The following is a 20,781-nucleotide window of genomic DNA, read 5'->3' on the forward strand; positions in this document are numbered from 1 at the left end:
ACTGTGATGTGTCCGTAATAACTGAGTCACTGTGATGTGTCCGTAATAACTGAGTCACTGTGATGTGTCCGTATGTGTCCGTAATAACTGAGTCACTGTGATGTGTCCGTAATAACTGAGTCACTGTGATGTGTCCGTAATAACTGAGTCACTGTGATGTGTCCGTAATAACTGAGTCACTGTGATGTGTCCGTAATAACTGAGTCACTGTGATGTGTCCGTAATAACTGAGTCACTGTGATGTGTCCGTAATAACTGAGTCACTGTGATGTGTCCGTAATAACTGAGTCACTGTGATGTGTCCGTAATAACTGAGTCACTGTGATGTGTCCGTAATAACTGAGTCACTGTGATGTGTCCGTAATAACTGAGTCACTGTGATGTGTCCGTAATAACTGAGTCACTGTGATGTGTCCGTAATAACTGAGTCACTGTGATGTGTCCGTAATAACTGAGTCACTGTGATGTGTCCGTAATAACTGAGTCACTGTGATGTGTCCGTAATAACTGAGTCACTGTGATGTGTCCGTAATAACTGAGTCACTGTGATGTGTCCGTAATAACTGAGTCACTGTGATGTGTCCGTAATAACTTCTTCAGAGGTGGCTAATAACATCAGTGTGGTCTACATGTTAAGTGCATGGAGATGGTGTTTGAAGATAGTGTTTTGACATAGCGAGACTTCCTCTTCACAGAGACTAGGGGCTGATAACGAGTCCTGACTGCTTTCATTTGCATCGACAACACAAACCAGTTGTCTGTATCCTCGTTGGTAGAGTCTAAAGAGGAGCAACTTTAACTCATGATGTAGTCTGAACTGTCTTCTCTTCTCTTGCAGAATCTTGACATCAGCGTGCATGATAATGTCCTCCAATTCAGGGGTACGTATTCTTTATTACAGTATTATCAACTAGAAGACACCTACCATGAGAGCGTGGCTTTGAAGACTCATTCACCTACCATGAGAGTGTGGCTTTGAAGACTCATTCACTTACCATGAGAGCGTGGCTTTGAAGACTCATTCACCTACCATGAGAGCGTGGCTTTGAAGACTCATTCACCTACCATGAGAGCGTGGCTTTGAAGACTCATTCACCTACCATGAGAGCGTGGCTTTGAAGACTCATTCACCTACCATGAGAGCGTGGCTTTGAAGACTCATTCACCTACCATGAGAGCGTGGCTTTGAAGACTCATTCACCTACCATGAGAGCGTGGCTTTGAAGACTCATTCACCTACCATGAGAGCGTGGCTTTGAAGACTCATTCACCTACCATTAGAGCATGGCTTTGAAGACTCATTCACCTACCATTAGAGCATGGCTTTGAAGACTCATTCACCTACCATGAGAGCATGGCTTTGAAGACTCATTCACCTACCATGAGAGCATGGCTTTGAAGACTCATTCACCTACCTACCATGAGAGCATGGCTTTGAAGACTCATTCACCTACCTACCATTAGAGCATGGCTTTGAAGACTCATTCACCTACCTACCATTAGAGCGTGGCTTTGAAGACTCATTCACCTACCTACCATGAGAGCATGGCTTTGAAGACTCATTCACCTACCATGAGAGCATGGCTTTGAAGACTCATTCACCTACCTACCATTAGAGCATGGCTTTGAAGACTCATTCACCTACCTACCATTAGAGCATGGCTTTGAAGACTCATTCACCTACCTACCATTAGAGCATGGCTTTGAAGAAACAAATGATCATTTTGTTTCTTTGTTTCCAGCCCAGGGCCATGGAGCAAGAGGACAGAATGATTATGAGTTTAGTCTGCCGTTTCTTAATGCTGTGAAGACAGAGGTACTGTTTACTAGATGGACTATTCTGAATAATAATATACTGTTAACTAGATGGTGTGTGTGTGTGTGGTTGGTTATTCTAATAGATATCATGTGTTCTCCAGGTGAGCCACAGGTCGACACAACGCCAGGTTAACATCACAGTGCGTAAGCAGCTGAGTGGCTGGTGGGACAGACTCACCCTACAGGAGAAGAAACCTCTGTTCCTGGCTCCTGACTTTGACCGCTGGATGGACGAGTCTGACGCTGAGATGGAGCTACGGGAGAAGGTGACGTCCTGTAATGCTAATTCAGGATGTCAGGATACATTTGGTGTTACAGCAGATAAGGCTCATTAATGAGAGTGTCTGTCTGCCTGCCTGCCTGTGTCTGCCTGCCTGCCTGTGTCTGCCTGCCTGCCTGTGTCTGCCTGCCTGCCTGTGTCTGCCTGCCTGCCTGTGTCTGCCTGTGTCTGCCTGTGTCTGTCTGCCTGTCTGTCTGTCTGCCTGTGTCTGCCTGTGTCTGCCTGTGTCTGTCTGCCTGCCTGTCTGTCTGTCTGTCTGTGCCTGTCTGCCTGCCTGCCTGCCTGTCTGCCTGTGTCTGCCTGTCTGTCTGTGTCTGCCTGCCTGCCTGTGTCTGCCTGCCTGCCTGTGTCTGCCTGTGTCTGCCTGTGTCTGTCTGCCTGTCTGTCTGTCTGCCTGTGTCTGTCTGCCTGTCTGTCTGTCTGCCTGTGTCTGTCTGCCTGTCTGTCTGTCTGTGCCTGTCTGTCTGCCTGCCTGCCTGCCTGCCTGTGTCTGCCTGCCTGTCTGTCTGTCTGTCTGTGCCTGTCTGTCTGCCTGCCTGCCTGCCTGTGTCTGCCTGCCTGCCTGTCTGTCTGTGTCTGTCTGCCTGTCTGTCTGTCTGTCTGCCTGTGTCTGTCTGCCTGTCTGTCTGTCTGTGCCTGTCTGTCTGCCTGTCTGTCTGTCTGCCTGCCTGTCTGTCTGTCTGCCTGCCTGTCTGTCTGTCTGTCTGTCTGTGTCTGTCTGCCTGTCTGTCTGCCTGTGTCTGCCTGCCTGCCTGTGTCTGCCTGTGTCTGCCTGTGTCTGTCTGCCTGTCTGTCTGTCTGCCTGTGTCTGTCTGCCTGTCTGTCTGTCTGCCTCTGTCTGCCTGTCTGTCTGTCTGTGCCTGTCTGTCTGCCTGCCTGCCTGCCTGCCTGTGTCTGCCTGCCTGTCTGTCTGTCTGTCTGTGCCTGTCTGTCTGCCTGCCTGCCTGCCTGTGTCTGCCTGCCTGCCTGTCTGTCTGTGTCTGTCTGCCTGTCTGTCTGTGTCTGCCTGTGTCTGTCTGTCTGTCTGTCTGTCTGTCTGTCTGTCTGCCTGCCTGCCTGTCTGCCTGTCTGCCTGCCTGTCTGCCTGCCTGCCTGTCTGTCTGCCTGCCTGTCTGCCTGCCTGTCTGCCTGCCTGTCTGTCTGTCTGTGTCTGTCTGCCTGTCTGTGTCTGCCTGTCTGTCTGTCTGTGCCTGTCTGCCTGTCTGTCTGCCTGTCTGTCTGCCTGCCTGTCTGCCTCTGCCTGCCTGTCTGTCTGCCTGTCTGCCTGTCTGTCTGTCTGCCTGTCTGCCTGTCTGCCTGTCTGTCTGTCTGCCTGTCTGCCTGCCTGCCTGTCTGCCTGTCTGCCTGTCTGTCTGTCTGCCTGTCTGTGTCTGCCTGCCTGTGTCTGCCTGTCTGTCTGTCTGCCTGTCTGCCTGCCTGCCTGTCTGTCTGTCTGTCTGTCTGTCTGTCTGTCTCTGCGGTGAGGGAAGAGCATCATTAGCACATTGTGACAGTGACTACTTCATATTTATATGCTATAATTGATTCATAACAATATAATAATATAGAACACTTACTGTATATATTTGTTGCGTTCGTCTGTTGTAACTTTCCAGGAGGAGAAAAAGAATCGACTGAACATGGAGTCAAGGCTGTCAGAGGACTGTGAGTATAACACACTGTATTTTATGTGTAAGAAATATAGGCAGTGACATGTGACCTAATATTGTGAATTTCTTCCCAGCATACATCACTCTGAAGAAAGCTTTTCTGTTCACCTACAACCTGGTTCAGTTCTTGGGCTTCTCCTGGATCTTCGTCAACATGACCATCCGACTCTTTATTCTGGGCCAAGGTGAATCACTTCAGTTAGACATGAACATCTTGACTCTTTATTCTGGGCCAAGGTGATTCACTTCAGTTAGACATGACCATATGACTCTTTATACTGGGCCAAGGTGAATCACTTCAGTTAGACATGACCATATGACTCTTTATACTGGGCCAAGGTGAATCACTTCAGTTAGACATGACAAGGTGAATCACTTCAGTTAGACATGACAAGGTGAATCACTTCAGTTAGACATGACAAGGTGAATCACTTCAGTTAGACATGACAAGGTGAATCACTTCAGTTAGACATGACCATATGACTCTTTATACTGGGCCAAGGTGAATCACTTCAGTTAGACATGACAAGGTGAATCACTTCAGTTAGACATGACAAGGTGAATCACTTCAGTTAGACATGAGGTTGTTTGAGCCAGTCTGGCTAAGTTTGCATTTGTTCAGAAAACAGTGTAAATTGTCAACTCTGGCAGTGAAGGACATGGCATGACATATATTTTCAACTGTTTTCCCCCCCTTTCAGATTCTCTCTATGACACATTCTACACCATCTCCGACGTGATGTTTTTCTGCCAAATATTAGCCAGTGTAGAAGTCCTCAATGCTATGTTTGGAGTGGTCACGGCTGCGGTGGTTCCTGCTTTTATACAGGTATCGTACTGTCTGTGTTTTCAGGTACTCTACTTTCAATCTAAACATTCGCTGTTGGCACAAACTCCACTTCAACACCTACAGCATCAGGGAACACAGGTAGTTTACTGTGGTCGTTCATCATACTCTACAGCATCAGGGAACACAGGTAGTTTACTGTGGTCGTTCATCATACTCTACAGCATCAGGGAACACAGGTAGTTTACTGTGGTCGTTCATCATACTCTACAGCATCAGGGAACACAGGTAGTTTACTGTGGTCGTTCATCATACTCTACAGCATCAGGGAACAGGGGTAGTTTACTGTGGTCGTTCATCATACTCTACAGCATCAGGGAACAGGGGTAGTTTACTGTGGTCGTTCATCATACTCTACAACACGGACAGCATCAGGGAACACAGGTAGTTTACTGTGGTCGTTCATCATACTCTACAGCATCAGGGAACACGGGTAGTTTACTGTGGTCGTTCATCATACTCTACAGCATCAGGGAACACGGGTAGTTTACTGTGGTCGTTCATCATACTCTACAACATCAGGGAACAGGGGTAGTTTACTGTGGTCGTTCATCATACTCTACAACACGGACAGCATCAGGGAACAGGGGTAGTTTACTGTGGTCGTTCATCATACTCTACAGCATCAGGGAACAGGGGTAGTTTACTGTGGTCGTTCATCATACTCTACAGCATCAGGGAACACAGGTAGTTTACTGTGGTCGTTCATCATACTCTACAACACGGACAGTCTTTCTGTCAGTCTCTGGTGTTTGACTCTGTACTGTGGTGCTCTTCGTTTCCAGGTGATTGGTAGGAACTTCATCCTCTTCATCATCCTCGGCAGCCTGCAGGAGATGCACAACAAACCAGTGGTCTTCTTTGTCTTCTACCTCTGGAGCCCTATAGAGATCTTTAGGTGGGTATAGAGATGTTTAGGTGGTATATACTGTCTTCTACCTCTGGAGCGCTATAGAGATCTTTAGGTGGGATTATAAGCCTACTGTACATAAAGGGGTCATTCATGCTGGAGTGGTATAGAGATGTATACTGTCTTCTACCTCTGGAGTGCTATAGAGATGTTTAGGTGGGATTATAAGCCTACTGTACATAAAGGGGTCATTCATGCTCTCTGTGTGTTGTATGGCTGTGGAAGCAAAATGGCCGATCGTCAAGAACCTTCCTCAGCCATGCGTAAGATCAATGGTAGAGTTATCTCTCCAGTTTCCTCTGTAGATGTTACCCTCTTTTATTCCACAACACTGACACAGATCTCTGTGTGTAGCTCATGAATAACAGCAAAGAAAATGTATGCTTTATACTTTTTGTTTTCAGAAGGATGCCATTTTTTCCCCAATGAAAATCCATTCCTCCCCCCCCAGGTATCCATTCTACATGCTGGGTTGTATCGACACAGAGTGGAAGACGATCACCTGGCTGAGATACACAGTCTGGATACCCCTGTACCCTCTGGGGGTGCTGGCTGAAGGTGAGTTTACGGGGACACCGTCTGGATAGTCCTGTACCCTCTGGGGGTCCGTTAGTTTATAGGGACACCGTCTGGATACCCCTGTACCCTCTGGGGGTGCGTTAGTTTATAGGGACACCGTCGGGAGTCCTGTACCCTCTGGGGGTGCGTTAGTTTATAGGGACACCGTCGGGAGTCCTGTACCCTCTGGGGGTGCGTTAGTTTATAGGGACACCGTCGGGATAGTCCTGTACCCTCTGGGGGTGCGTTAGTTTATAGGGACACCGTCTGGATAGTCCTGTACCCTCTGGGGGTGCGTTAGTTTATAGGGACACTGTCTGGATAGTCCTGTACCCTCTGGGGGTGCGTTAGTTTATAGGGACACCGTCTGGATAGTCCTGTACCCTCTGGGGGTGCGTTAGTTTATAGGGACACCGTCTGGATAGTCCTGTACCCTCTGGGGGTGCGTTAGTTTATAGGGACACCGTCTGGATAGTCCTGTACCCTCTGGGGTGCGTTAGTTTATAGGGACACCGTCTGGATAGTCCTGTACCCTCTGGGGGTGCGTTAGTTTATAGGGACACCGTCTGGATAGTCCTGTACCCTCTGGGGGTGCGTTAGTTTATAGGGACACCGTCTGGATAGTCCTGTACCCTCTGGGGGTGCGTTAGTTTACAGGGACACCGTCGGGATACCCCTGTACCCTCTGGGGGTGCTGGCTGAAGGTGAGTTTACGGGTGTACAGTAATACTAAGAGAGGCAATGGGAAGCCTGAAGAATGGACAGAATACCTGGGTAACATATTACTCAACAGTTCTCTTTCCCCCCTACCTCTCCAGCGGTTGCAGTGGTCCAGTCCATCTCAGTGTTTGACCAGAGCAGACTGTTCAGTATCCCTCTACCTGAGGCCCTGGGCTCCTCTGCCAGCTTCTCCTGTGTCCTCTATATCTACCTACCTCTCATGGTCATCGGTGAGTTGTGAAAAATGGATCAATATTCATACTGTCCACCTTTGCAGTTATAGGGTAATTAGTCTTTGTGACAACATTGAGGTGCCCATCTTTAAAGGCAGTGTACATGTAACATCGGCCACACCCTCACATATAAAGATGGACGCCCCATATTTAAAGTGTTCATCAACTTATGACTTAACAATATTCGTCTGTTGTATTTGCAGGGCTTCTCATCAATTTCCGCCACCTGTACAAACAGAGGAGGAAGAGGTTCCGGACCAAGAAGAGGAAGTCTAACTGACACCGTTTAAAAAAAATCTTTGATCTCCATCAACCTCTTCTGCTGCCTGTCTGTTCCCATCATCTCATCTTGACTAAATCGCAGTATTTTTCCTCAACATTTCCAGAAGTCCCAGTTAGGAGAACCTTGGGAATTTTCCTCGTCTTGTAGTATGATGAACAAACGTCCTCAGGGGAAAGTCACACAAGATGTATGTTTTTGTCACGTCAATTAATATGCTGAATCAAAAATGAGAAGTTCCACTTCCTGGGTAAATTGTTTAAGATTAATAAAAAAAATACTCGTCGTTGGAAAAAAGAAACCTTTTTTTCAGTTTATTCATTAGGAAAGTTATAAAAACGATATGGTCAAAAACACATGTGAAGCTTTAACTTTTAACAGTTGGTGTGCCATTCTAATAGTCCGAAACAGCACCCTATTCCCTATATAGTGCACTACTTTAGACCGGAACCCTATTCCCTATATAGTGCACTACTTTAGACCAGAGCCCTATTCCCTATATAGTGCACGACAGGGCTCCTCTCTAACAACCCAGGAAGCTCAGATTCAAATTGTCAAAATACAGCCGTTACTCAACAAATTAAGTTTTTCATTATTAGGTCTAAATACAAATGCACAAGGAATCGAGGGGGGGAAGCCTCATTAGTCCAGCTGTTGCAGACTTCTGATTTGGAGGTGCCGAAGGGGTTTTTCTCGATATTTTCTGAAATTACATACCGGGAGTAAATGACGATGGTTACTCACCAAATATGGAGTTTCACTGAGCAACTAACATTTTGACAACACTTACAAAGCTGTAATGGGAGCTTCCTGGGCGTTTAGAGAGGCCACAGGCCAACATCTCTACTTGAATCGGAGCTTCCGGGGCATTAGAGAGGACACAGGTCAACGGGCCATTTCAGAAGCAGTCTTGCTTCCTCTACATGCCAGCTCCTCCCCCAGAGAAGTCTGTGTGCATGGGGTTGATGTTCTGGTCGAAGGCAGCGTACTGGGAGTCTCCTGTGGAGGCCAGTTTAAGCTGCTTGGCAGCGTGTGATAGCTGGAAGGCTGCGTCGGGGTGAGCCGTGTCTGGCAGCAGGGTACACTCCCTCTCTAACAGCTCTGCCACGCCCTTCAGCAGCTCCCAGAAACCAAACGCCAGCGCTGCCTTCCGCAGACGGTTCAGCTCCTGGTGGGCAGATGGAGACAACTGAATAAACATCACTTTTATTCACCAAGTACAGTTGGAGACATTAAAACTCGTTTTTCAACCACTCTGCAAATTTCTCGTTAACAAACTATAGTTTTGGGAAGTCGGTTAGGACATCTACTTTGTGCACGACACAAGTCATTTTTCCAACAATTGTTTACAGACACAGTGAATTAATCACAATTCCAGTGGGTCAGAGGTTGACTGCCTTTAAACAGCTTGGAAAATTCCAGAAAATGATGTCATGGCTTTAGCTTCTGATAGGCTAATTGACGTCAGTTGGTGTGGATGTATTTCCAGACCAACCTTCAAACTCTGTCTCTTTGCTTGACATCATGGGAAAATCAAAAGAAATCAGACAAGACCTCAGGAAAAACATTGTAGACATCCACAAGTCTGGTTCATCGTTGGGAGCAATTTCCAAATGCCTGAAGGTACCACGTTCATCTGTCCAAACAACAGTACGCAAGTATAAACACCATGGGAACACGCAGCCGTCATACCGCTCAGGAAGGAGACGCGTTCTGTCTCCTAGAGATGAACAGACTTTGGTGCAAAAAGTGCAAATCAATCCCAGAGCAACAGCAAAAGGACCGTGTGATGATTTTAGAGGAAACAGGTACAAAAGTATCTATATCCACAGTAAAACGAGTCCTATATTGACTTAACCTGAAAGGCCACTCAGCAAGGTAGAAGCCACTGCTCCAAAACCGCCATAAAAAGACAGTTTGCAACTGCACATGGGGACAAAGATTGTACTTTTTGGAGAAATGTCTTCTGGTCTCATAAAACAAAAATAGAAAATGGGGGAGGCTTGCATGCCGAAGAACACCATCCCAACCGTGAAGCACGGGGGTGGCAGCATCATGTGGGGGTGCTTTGCTGAAGAACACCATCCCAACCGTGAAGCACGGGGGTGGCATCATGCTGTGGGGGTGCTTTGCTGAAGAACACCATCCCAACCGTGAAGCACGGGGGTGGCAGCATCATGTTGTGGGGGTGCTTTGCTGAAAAACACCATCCCAACCGTGAAGCACAGGGGTGGCAGCATCATGTTGTGGGGGTGCTTTGCTGAAGAACAACATCCCAACCGTGAAGCACGGGGGTGGCAGCATCATGTGGGGGTGCTTTGCTGAAGAACACCATCCCAACCGTGAAGCACGGGGGTGGCAGCATCATGTTGTGGGGGTGCTTTGCTGCAGGAGGGACTGGTGCACTTCACAAAATAGATTGCATCATGAGGACGGACAATTATGTTGATATATTAAAGCAACATCTCAAGACATCAGTCAGGAAGTTAAAGCTTGGTCGCAAATGGGTCTACCAAATGGACAATGACCCCAAGCATACTTCCAAAGTTGTGGCAAAATGGCATCATAGTCAAGGTATTGGAGTGGCCATCACAAAGCCCTGACATCAATCCTATAGAAAATTTGTGGGCAGAACTGAAAAGGTGTGTGCGAGCAAGGAGGCCTACAAACCTGACTCAGTTACACCAGCTCTGTCAGGAGAAATGGGCCAAAATTCACCCAACCTATTGTGGGAATCTTGTGGAAGGCTACCCGAAACGTTTGACCCAAGTTAAACAATTTAAAGGCAATTCTACCAAATACTAATTGAGTGTATGTAAACTTCTGACCCATTGGGAATGTGAAGAAAGAAAAAAGCTGAAATAAATCACTCTACTATTATTCTTAATTCTTAAAATAAAGTGGTGATCCTAACTGACCAAAGACAGGGAATTTTTACCACGATTAAATGTCAGGAATAGTGAAAAACTGAGTTTAAGATGTATGTAAACTTCCGACTTCAACTGTATATTTACAGACCCAGAATGTGAAATGGTGCTGCTAGCAATAGACAACATATAGAGGAATTAATTTACACCCATTATAGCATGAATAGATCAGTTTACCTCCATTATAGAATGAATAGATCAGCTTACCTCCATTATAGAATGAATAGATCAGCTTACCTCCATTATAGAATGAATAGATCAGTTTACCTCCATTATAGAATGAATAGATCAGCTTACCTCCATTATAGAATGAATAGATCAGTTTACCTCCATTATAGAGTGAACATAATAATAGGCGGTCAGAACCAGGATTGTGTTCATTAGGGCACAACATCAAAACGTTGTAAAACGTTTTGCAACGGACAATGATTCTACCTCCATGTTTGCGAACCATTGAACATGACCCAGGTTAAATCAGGAAAGTATCCATCCCAGAACTTTCTCACTGTTGAATATTACCTTATTTATTATTTATATATATATATATGTATGTATTATTTTTCATTGGCCACGTTCTGTTATAATCTCTACCCGGCACAGCCAGAAGAGGACTGGCCACCCCACATAGCCCGGTTCCTCTCTAGGTTTCTTCCTAGGTTTTGGCCTTTCTAGGGAGTTTTTCCTAGCCACCGTGCTTTTACACCTGCATTGTTTGCTGTTTGGGGTTTTAGGCTGGGTTTCTGTACAGCACTTTGAGATATTACCTGATGTACGAAGGGCTATATAAATAAATTTGATTTGATTTGATTTAGAACCCAGAGTCTCTGGTGGCACAGCTTGCACTGTGATGCAGTGACCTAGACCACGGCACCACCCGGGAGGCCCCAGATATGACCTTCTATGGGTGATTGTTTGTATGTCTCAGACAGTGACTACCTTGTAGAAGGTCTGAGTCTTCTCTGGCAGTTTCCTGGCATTCCTCAGGATCTTCTGCACATCAGTCTGTTGATTGGTTGACACACAGGAAGTCAAGCACCTCTCAACCAATCAACATAATCCTTACAGTGAGGCCTTAACACATCTCCAATCATGGTCTTTCGTAATTCCCCTCGGCTATCAGGAGCCCGTTATCTGTACCTGCAGTCGGCTAGCTTCTATTTCTACAGCCCGTTATCTGTACCTGCAGTCGGCTAGCTTCTATTTCTACAGCCCGTTATCTGTACCTGCAGTCCGCTAGCTTCTATTTCTACAGCCCGTTATCTGTACCTGCAGTCCGCTAGCTTCTATTTCTACAGCCCGTTATCTGTACCTGCAGTCGGCTAGCTTCTATTTCTACAGCCCGTTATCTGTACCTGCAGTCCGCTAGCTTCTATTTCTACAGCCCGTTATCTGTACCTGCAGTCGGCTAGCTTCTATTTCTACAGCCCGTTATCTGTACCTGCAGTCGGCTAGCTTCTATTTCTACAGCCCGTTATCTGTACCAGCAGTCGACTAGCTTCTATTTCTACAGCCCGTTATCTGTACCTGCAGTCGGCTAGCTTCTATTTCTACAGCCCGTTATCTGTACCAGCAGTCGGCTAGCTTCTATTTCTACAGCCCGTTATCTGTACCTGCAGTCGGCTAGCTTCTATTTCTACAGCCCGTTATCTGTACCTGCAGTCCGCTAGCTTCTATTTCTACAGCCCGTTATCTGTACCTGCAGTCGGCTAGCTTCTATTTCTACAGCCCGTTATCTGTACCTGCAGTCCGCTAGCTTCTATTTCTACAGCCCGTTATCTGTACCTGCAGTCGGCTAGCTTCTATTTCTACAGCCCGTTATCTGTACCTGCAGTCGGCTAGCTTCTATTTCTACAGCCCGTTATCTGTACCTGCAGTCCGCTAGCTTTGATCCAGACAGTGACGTTCTGAGCGTAGCTGCGTTTGATCTTAGGCTGCAGTGGGAAAGGACTCTTACTGTCATCCTCCCCGTACGGGTTCTCAGCTGCATCTGAAAGAGAGAGAGGTTAAAGGTCAGAAAATCAAGCTACCATTGTCAGCTGGTAGAGCTCTGGACAGGTGGGGGGGGGGGGGTTAATTAACCGTTTGATTAGCTACCTGATATAGGTCCTAGATGAGACACCTTGCCCAGCCAGGGTAAAGGCTCAGGTCCAGGCTCCAACAGAGACATCATCAGATTAGACTTCTTCTTGCTGTCTGCTTGGGAGTACAGCATACCATACCACTCTGGGCTTCAGAGAGAAAATGTTACAAATATTTAAACAGAGTGTCATTTCCCCAGATCTGAAACCCTTATTCCACGTTTCAAAGAGCTCTCTGATGAGGATAGGGCTACCCGTCCTGTTGGGGGAGGACGCAGAGAGCTGTGGGTTGGCAGTGCACTACATTGCTGCCTGTCATTAGATGAGGAACAGTGTCTGACAGACCAATCAACCTGCACATGTCCTCTACTGTATGCTTATTGTTATTGTTCAACGAGTTGGTTATTTTGATCCTGGGTTATTTTTGTTACTATTGTCCCGTTTAAAATAATAATAATCAATGTTAATATTGTAAATCTCCAATAAAGCAAATTGAATTGAGAGAGAAAAGAATAAAACATGAATATCTTACCCAGAGACACCATGCCCTCTATAACCTTTATAACAAGCTATAAGCACGTTATGAACCTTTATAATGTGTTATAACAGAACATAGTACTATCTTACCCCAGCTGCACCAGCGCCACCATGCCCTCTACCTTCAGACTGCCATGGAGTAGGACACAGAAGTTGGGGACCTTCCCTGCCTGCTGGTTGGCTGATGTCTCCTCCTCTGGCTCCTCTGTGGTTCCTGGACCCACGTCATCCACCTCTGGAACCAAGAACACAACAATAAACTCATTAGAACACTCATTTTAGAACACTCTTTTAGAACATTAGAACAGTCTTTTAGAACACTCATTTAGAACATTAGAACAGTCTTTTATAATATAAAACTACTTTTAGAACATGACAACAGTAATTTAGAAGGATATTCTAGAAGGTTAGAACACCATGTTGGTATTAGTTAGAAGCAGTAACTAACCTTTATTGACAGCGATAGGCAGGACCAGGTGTCTGGACATGACAGGAGGACTGGAGATGTCTCCTATCTCTATGAAACCAACTATCTCCAGATCTGGAACACAGTTTGGTACCTAGTTATACTTGATACATTGGCAGCTTGAAGTGGAATGGCAGTATACACAACATGCAATAACACATCTAAATCAATGAACTGTGATAGTTCATCAAGAATACAGTTGAATTGAAGGAGATGAAGTCAGGTGACTGGGATGGCAGCGAACATACAGCGCCTAGAGTCTGCAAACCTCTTGAACTTCTGTTTATATTTTGTTGTGACAGTGACTCAAGAGTTTCATGCATTTAAATAAGGACCTTTGGCACTAATCTACACACCAAAAACACAAAACTGAAAGGTCATAATTGGATCATTCTCAACCTCCCCTTAGATGACACTTGGTGGAAGCATCTTGGGTCAGCCATGAGCTGTGAGCCTGCTGGGATAGGTCGCTACCAACTTTGCACACCTAGATTATATTTGTATTATATTTGACCGTCAGTTTTTACAAAACTGTTCAAAGCTCTGGCAAGTTTCTTGGGAAGCATTGATGGACAGCAAACTTTAAGTCATGGCACAAATGTTTGATTGGATTGGGGTCAGAGCTCTGATTGGGTCACTCCACTGACTGGATTGAGGTCAGAGCTCTGATTGGGTCACTCCACTGACTGGATTGAGGTCAGAGCTCTGATTGGGCTACTCCATCATTTAGAGTCTGTTAGGTACTGTATGATAGTCTGATAGGTACCTGTGAGGATGTGTTGGGGCATAGGGTCGATTTAGAGAGTCTGTTAGGTACCTGTGAGGATGTGTCTGGGCATAGGGTCGATTTAGAGAGTCTGTTAGGTACCTGTGAGGATGTGTCTGGGCGTAGGGTCGATTTAGAGAGTCTGTTAGGTACCTGTGAGGATGTGTCTGGGCGTAGGGTCGATTTAGAGAGTCTGTTAGGTACCTGTGAGGATGTGTCTGATTTAGGTACCTGTGAGGATGTGTCGGGGCATAGGGTCGATTTACCTGTGAGAGTCTGTTAGGTACCTGTGAGGATGTGTTAGGGGCGATTTAGTCTGGGTACCTGTGAGGATGTGTTGGGGCATAGGGTCGATTTAGAGAGTCTGTTAGGTACCTGTGAGGATGTGTTGGGGCATAGGGTCGATTTAGAGAGTCTGTTAGGTACCTGTGAGGATGTGTCGGGGCACAGGGTCGATTTAGAGAGTCTGTTAGGTACCTGTGAGGATGTGTTGGGGCATAGGGTCGATTTAGTGAGTCTGTTAGGTACCTGTGAGGATGTGTCGGGGCATAGGGTCGATTTAGAGAGTCTGTTAGGTACCTGTGAGGATGTGTCGGGGCATAGGGTCGATTTCTTCATCCAGGAACACAGGCTCAGGTCTGGGGAACACCTGGACATCGGATGCCAGGTTCCCACAACGCAGTACAGCAGGGAACGGGGAGTAGACCTCATCTATCAGACGTCTGTATCACACACACACACACACACACACACAGTGTGTAAAAAACAACAACAACACACACACAGTGTGTAAAACAACAACACACACACACACAGCATGGGAGGGGCAGTAGACCTCATCTATCAGACTCCTGGACAGACAGATCAGTTTGACCATTAAGGAGAAACAAGACACAAGCTGAGAGAAAGAACGAGCTACGGCTGTGACGTTCCTGGAATTTGGGATGACAGTTATTGGCCAGCCAACTGACTGCAGTCACCGTAATAACCGTTCCAATAGCAAAATATATATATATATTTTTTTACACACATTTTCTCTTCACCTATAGAAGTACCTATAGAAGCAAAGCAGGAAGTAAAGCAGGAAGTGAACCCATCAAAATGTGCTGTGATTTGTTGATTCAACTCAACTGACAATACAAACAAAAAAAACATTCCATTTGCATGAGACAAATCAATTAACATAATTTGAGTGAACATTCTACATTACCATGGAAATTATTGCATCACAATACCAGGCAGCCATTGTCGAGTGTAACCATGACGAATCCCCAGGGTTCGAGGTTCCAAGCCTGTTCTATTCATTCTATTTCTGTGTGTGTTGCTGCTGCAAATATTAGTTTGCTACAACACCTTGCTTGTTTCAACAAGGAGCAACAAGAGGAAATCACGTTGTTAACCCATTAATGGGCTAAGCTGGGGAAAGGGTTCTACTGAGCTATATTGAATTATTTTAAGGACAAACCAAGAATCATTTGGCTATTTGATGTTTACATTTAAGTCATTTAGCATGTTGAATTTTAAGGTCCACTTGAAGTATCAAAAAATTATATCAAAAATATTTTTGCCCTTACTGCTATTAGCCCATAGAAACACATTGAATAACAGATAGTCCTTACTGCTATTAGCCCATAGAAACACATTGAATAACAGATAGTCCTTACTGCTATTAGAAACACATTGAATAACAGATAGTCCTTACTGCTATTAGAAACACATTGAATAACAGATAGTCCTTACTGCTATTAGCCCATAGAAACACATTGAATAACAGATAGTCCTTACTGATATTAGCCCATAGAAACACATTGAATAACAGATAGTCGTTACTGCTATTAGCCCATAGAAACACATTGAATAACAGATAGTCCTTACTGCTATTAGCCCATAGAAACACATTGAATAACAGATTCACTACATGGAACAATAGTCCCCCTCCCCAAAAATCTAAAGGAAGTTTTTTTGAAGCGTCTGTCCAAAATCAGAGATCTAGGACAGACTTACATATATTTAACCTCTTGCTTTTGGCACTAAACAGTCTCCATATATATCTTAATCTGACAGATTATTAATGGGGATGTGGTGGATAGATCTCTCTCTCCATCTTAATCTGACAGATTATTAATGGGGATGTGGTGGATAGATCTCTCTCTCCATCTTAATCTGACAGATTATTAATGGGGATGTGGTGGATAGATCTCTCTCTCCATCTTAATCTGACAGATTATTAATGGGGATGTGGTGGATAGATCTCTCTCTCCATCTTAATCTGACAGATTATTAATGGGGATGTGGTGGATAGATCTCTCTCTCTCCATCTTAATCTGACAGATTATTCATGTGGTGGATAGATCTCTCTCTCCATCTTAATCTGACAGATTATTAATGGGGATGTGGTGGATAGATCTCTCTCTCCATCTTAATCTGACAGATTATTAATGGGGATGTGGTGGATAGATCTCTCTCCATCTTAATCTGACAGATTATTAATGGGGATGTGGTGGATAGATCTCTCTCTCCATCTTAATCTGACAGATTATTAATGGGGATGTGGTGGATAGATCTCTCTCCATCTTAATCTGACAGATTATTAATGGGGATGTGGTGGATAGATCTCTCTCTCCATCTTAATCTGACAGATTATTAATGGGGATGTGGTGGATAGATCTCTCTCTCCATCTTAATCTGACAGATTATTCATGGGGATGTGGTGGATAGATCTCTCTCTCCATCTTAATCTGACAGATTATTCATGGTGATGTGGTGGATAGATCTCTCTCTCTCCATCTTAATCTGACAGATTATTCATGGTGATGTGGTGGATAGATCTCTCTCTCCATCTTAATCTGACAGATTATTCATGGGGATGTGGTGGATAGATCTCTCTCTCCATCTTAATCTGACAGATTATTCATGGGGATGTGGTGGATAGATCTCTCTCTCCATCTTAACCTGACAGATTATTAATGGGGATGTGGTGGATAGATCTCACTCTCCATCTTAACCTGACAGATTATTAATGGGGATGTGGTGGATAGATCTCTCTCCATCTTAATCTGACAGATTATTAATGGGGATGTGGTGGATAGATCTCTCTCTCCATCTTAATCTGACAGATTATTAATGGGGATGTGGTGGATAGATCTCTCTCCATCTTAATCTGACAGATTATTAATGGGGATGTGGTGGATAGATCTCTCTCTCCATCTTAATCTGACAGATTATTAATGGGGATGTGGTGGATAGATCTCTCTCTCCATCTTAATCTGACAGATTATTCATGGGGATGTGGTGGATAGATCTCTCTCTCCATCTTAACCTGACAGATTATTAATGGGGATGTGGTGGATAGATCTCTCTCTCTCCATCTTAATCTGACAGATTATTCATGTGGTGGATAGATCTCTCTCCATCTTAACCTGACAGATTATTAATGGGGATGTGGTGGATAGATCTCTCTCTCCATCTTAACCTGACAGATTATTAATGGGGATGTGGTGGATAGATCTCTCTCTCCATCTTAATCTGACAGATTATTCATGTGGTGGATAGATCTCTCTCTCCATCTTAATCTGACAGATTATTAATGGGGATGTGGTGGATAGATCTCTCTCCATCTTAATCTGACAGATTATTAATGGGGATGTGGTGGATAGATCTCTCTCTCCATCTTAATCTGACAGATTATTAATGGGGGTGTGGTGGATAGATCTCTCTCTCCATTTTAACCTGACAGATTATTAATGGGGATGTGGTGGATAGATCTCACTCTCCATCTTAATCTGACAGATTATTAATGGGGATGTGGTGGATAGATCTCTCTCTCCATCTTAATCTGACAGATTATTAATGGGGATGTGGTGGATAGATCTCTCTCCATCTTAATCTGACAGATTATTAATGGTGATGTGGTGGATAGAGCTCTCTCTCCATCTTAATCTGACAGATTATTCTCTCTCCATCTTAATCTGACAGATTATTCATGGTGATGTGGTGGATAGATCTCTCTCTCCATCTTAATCTGACAGATTATTCATGGGGATGTGGTGGATAGATCTCTCTCTCCATCTTAACCTGACAGATTATTAATGGGGATGTGGTGGATAGATCTCACTCTCCATCTTAACCTGACAGATTATTAATGGGGATGTGGTGGATAGATCTCTCTCTCCATCTTAATCTGACAGATTATTCATGTGGTGGATAGATCTCTCTCTCCATCTTAATCTGACAGATTATTAATGGGGATGTGGTGGATAGATCTCTCTCTCCATCTTAATCTGACAGATTATTCATGTGGTGGATAGATCTCACTCTCCATCTTAATCTGACAGATTATTAATGGGGATGTTTGTATTATGCTAATTAGATTTCGTCTTCAGTCAGCTGTACGTTCCACAAACCCTTTCTGTTTGGACTGTTATTCCATGACGACCTTCATCTATAACAGTCGGTTACACAGTTACACGGTAATCGTGCCGACCAAAGACCGAGCTCGGTCCCAGAGAAAGGGCCAGGCGCTTGTGTCGTTTCCACTAGTTCAGATTTAGCTTCCACCCTGAGAAGTAACATGCAGAGTTTGACGGAAGGTTCTGGGTTGACATACGCACCCGAACATGGACTGGACACTCTTCAGACAGAGCTGGCCTTCCATAGTGAAGATCTGTCCATCTCCTCCGTTCAGCTGGAGCAGCTGCTCCAGGTTATGCATCGTGTCTGTCATCTGTAACTATAGAACAACAGGGGATATAGTGGAGGGTCCAGTGGGCTGGTAGGGAACAGAACATCACGAAGAATCAGCTAGCAAGCGATAAGCATTAGCATTAGCATTAGAGGCTAACAACATTTTTTTTTTAAAGACATTTGCAGCTTGCTAAGACCAACTAACTACACCCACCAACTACACCCACCCACTACACCCTCCCACTACACCCACTAACTACACCCACTAAACACCAACTAACTACACCCACTAACTACACCCACTAACTACACCCACTAACTACACCCACTAACTTCACCCACTAACTTCACCCACTAACTTCACCCACTAACTTCACCCACTAACACCAACTAACTACACCCACTATCTACACCCACTAACTACACAAATAATATAGAAAAAAATGATTTATATTAAGATGCAATGTGGAAAGCTGCATCATTCTTGTTTGGAACAATCTGTTGACTGCGTGCTGATTGGTCAATAGGCGCAGAGTGAATCTAGAGGAACTGCCTGGTTGAGTGAGAGGGGGCGGGGCTTGCTGTGTGTGGGATTGGGATTGGCCAAAAGAGATGGAGAGAGAACTCCCTCAACTTGACCAATCAACCTAAATGTTTTTTAATATTTTTTTCTAAACTAGCGTAACAGACAGCGATATGGATATTGCCCATATCAAGTCCTCAATTTAGAAAAAAATCTAATTAACCGTGCAGCCCTATCAGTCACCTTGCCAACACACAGTAGCAGATAGTTGTTTAATCGTGCATCTGCTTGTTGTCTAAGATGTACAGGAGTAACACCGGCCCCTATATCTAGCTACTGTCGTCTACTAACCTTACAATTAAACAACCAGGTGCAACACCGGCCCCTATATCTAGCTACTGCCCTTAGCTAACCTTACAATTAAACAACCAGGTGCAACACCGGCCCCTATATCTAGCTACTGTCGTCTACTAACCTTACAATTAAACAACCAGGTGCAACACCGGCCCCTATATCTAGCTACTGCCCTTAACTAACCTTACAATTAAACAACCAGGTGCAACACCGGCCCCTATATCTAGCTACTGTCGTCTACTAACCTTACAATTAAACAACCAGGTGCAACACCGGCCCCTATATCTAGCTACTGCCCTTAGCTAACCTTACAATTAAACAACCAGGTGCAACACCGGCCCCTATATCTAGCTACTGTCGTCTACTAACCTTACAATTAAACAACCAGCTATGATCAGGTCAACATCAGTAGCTATTCTAGCTACAATTAAACAACCAGGTGCAACACCGGCCCCTCCTCTGCTAACCTTACAATTAAACAACCAGGTGCAACAGGGGCCCCTATATCTAGCGTCCTTTCAGAGTCTGTAGGGAGTGTCTCAGAACCTTACAATTAAACAGCAGTCTGTTACCAACACCACCTGCCCCTATATCTAGGCCCCAGATCAATAATCAACCAGGTGCAACAATAGTCTACTAACCTTACAATTCTATGATCAGTACAATCAGTAGCTATTCTAGTGTCAATTAAACAACTGATCCAGATCAATAATCAATCTAATAGTCCAGTGTCTCAGAGAGCTTTACCGTCTGTTACCAACACCACCTGTAGGCCACCAGATCAATAATCAATCTAATAGTCTGTAGGGAGTGTCTCAGAGAGCCTTTACCGATCCCCAAAGAGCCGTCTGTTACCAACACCACCTGCAGGCCACCAGATCAATAATCAATGTAATAGTGGGTAGGGAGTGTCTCAGCGGGCACCACCTGGTGGCCACCAGATCAATAATATATAATCAATCTAATAGTCTGTAGGGAGTGTCTCAGCGGGCACCACCTGGTGGCCACCAGATCAATAATCAATCTAATAGTCTGTAGGGAAAGTCTCAGAGAGCACCACCTGGTGGCCACCAGATCAATAATCAATCTAATAGTCTGTAGAGAGTGTCTCAGCGAGCACCACCTGGTGGCCACCAGATCAATAATCAATCT

At 44.9% G+C, this 20,781-nt stretch overlaps 2 protein-coding genes across 2 annotated transcripts in view; one reads left to right on the forward strand and one right to left on the reverse strand.

Annotated features, from left to right (window-relative positions):
• The window catches only part of LOC124037434 (very-long-chain (3R)-3-hydroxyacyl-CoA dehydratase-like), a 14,056-nt gene extending 6,460 nt beyond the window's left edge, over positions 1–7,596 (forward strand). Inside the window, exons 2-11 of the mRNA XM_046352132.1 lie at positions 839–881; positions 1,743–1,816; positions 1,920–2,084; positions 3,694–3,742; positions 3,822–3,932; positions 4,449–4,576; positions 5,380–5,492; positions 5,956–6,062; positions 6,881–7,012; positions 7,219–7,596. Of these exons, the coding sequence (XP_046208088.1) occupies positions 839–881; positions 1,743–1,816; positions 1,920–2,084; positions 3,694–3,742; positions 3,822–3,932; positions 4,449–4,576; positions 5,380–5,492; positions 5,956–6,062; positions 6,881–7,012; positions 7,219–7,295 (999 nt within the window). The 3' untranslated portion in view covers positions 7,296–7,596. The remainder of the gene's footprint in view (positions 1–838; positions 882–1,742; positions 1,817–1,919; positions 2,085–3,693; positions 3,743–3,821; positions 3,933–4,448; positions 4,577–5,379; positions 5,493–5,955; positions 6,063–6,880; positions 7,013–7,218) is intronic.
• Positions 7,583–20,781, reverse strand: part of ints14 (integrator complex subunit 14) — a 26,709-nt gene continuing 13,510 nt past the window's right edge. The window contains exons 4-12 of the mRNA XM_046352066.1: positions 20,407–20,493; positions 18,680–18,798; positions 14,649–14,791; positions 13,286–13,378; positions 12,928–13,072; positions 12,317–12,450; positions 12,091–12,209; positions 11,159–11,224; positions 7,583–8,463 (exon numbers count right to left, since the gene is read on the reverse strand). Of these exons, the coding sequence (XP_046208022.1) occupies positions 8,215–8,463; positions 11,159–11,224; positions 12,091–12,209; positions 12,317–12,450; positions 12,928–13,072; positions 13,286–13,378; positions 14,649–14,791; positions 18,680–18,798; positions 20,407–20,493 (1,155 nt within the window). The 3' untranslated portion in view covers positions 7,583–8,214. The remainder of the gene's footprint in view (positions 8,464–11,158; positions 11,225–12,090; positions 12,210–12,316; positions 12,451–12,927; positions 13,073–13,285; positions 13,379–14,648; positions 14,792–18,679; positions 18,799–20,406; positions 20,494–20,781) is intronic.

The sequence above is a fragment of the Oncorhynchus gorbuscha genome, linkage group LG06 (assembly GCF_021184085.1).
Source record: "Oncorhynchus gorbuscha isolate QuinsamMale2020 ecotype Even-year linkage group LG06, OgorEven_v1.0, whole genome shotgun sequence".
In the NCBI taxonomy this organism is placed as follows: Eukaryota; Metazoa; Chordata; class Actinopteri; order Salmoniformes; family Salmonidae; genus Oncorhynchus; species Oncorhynchus gorbuscha.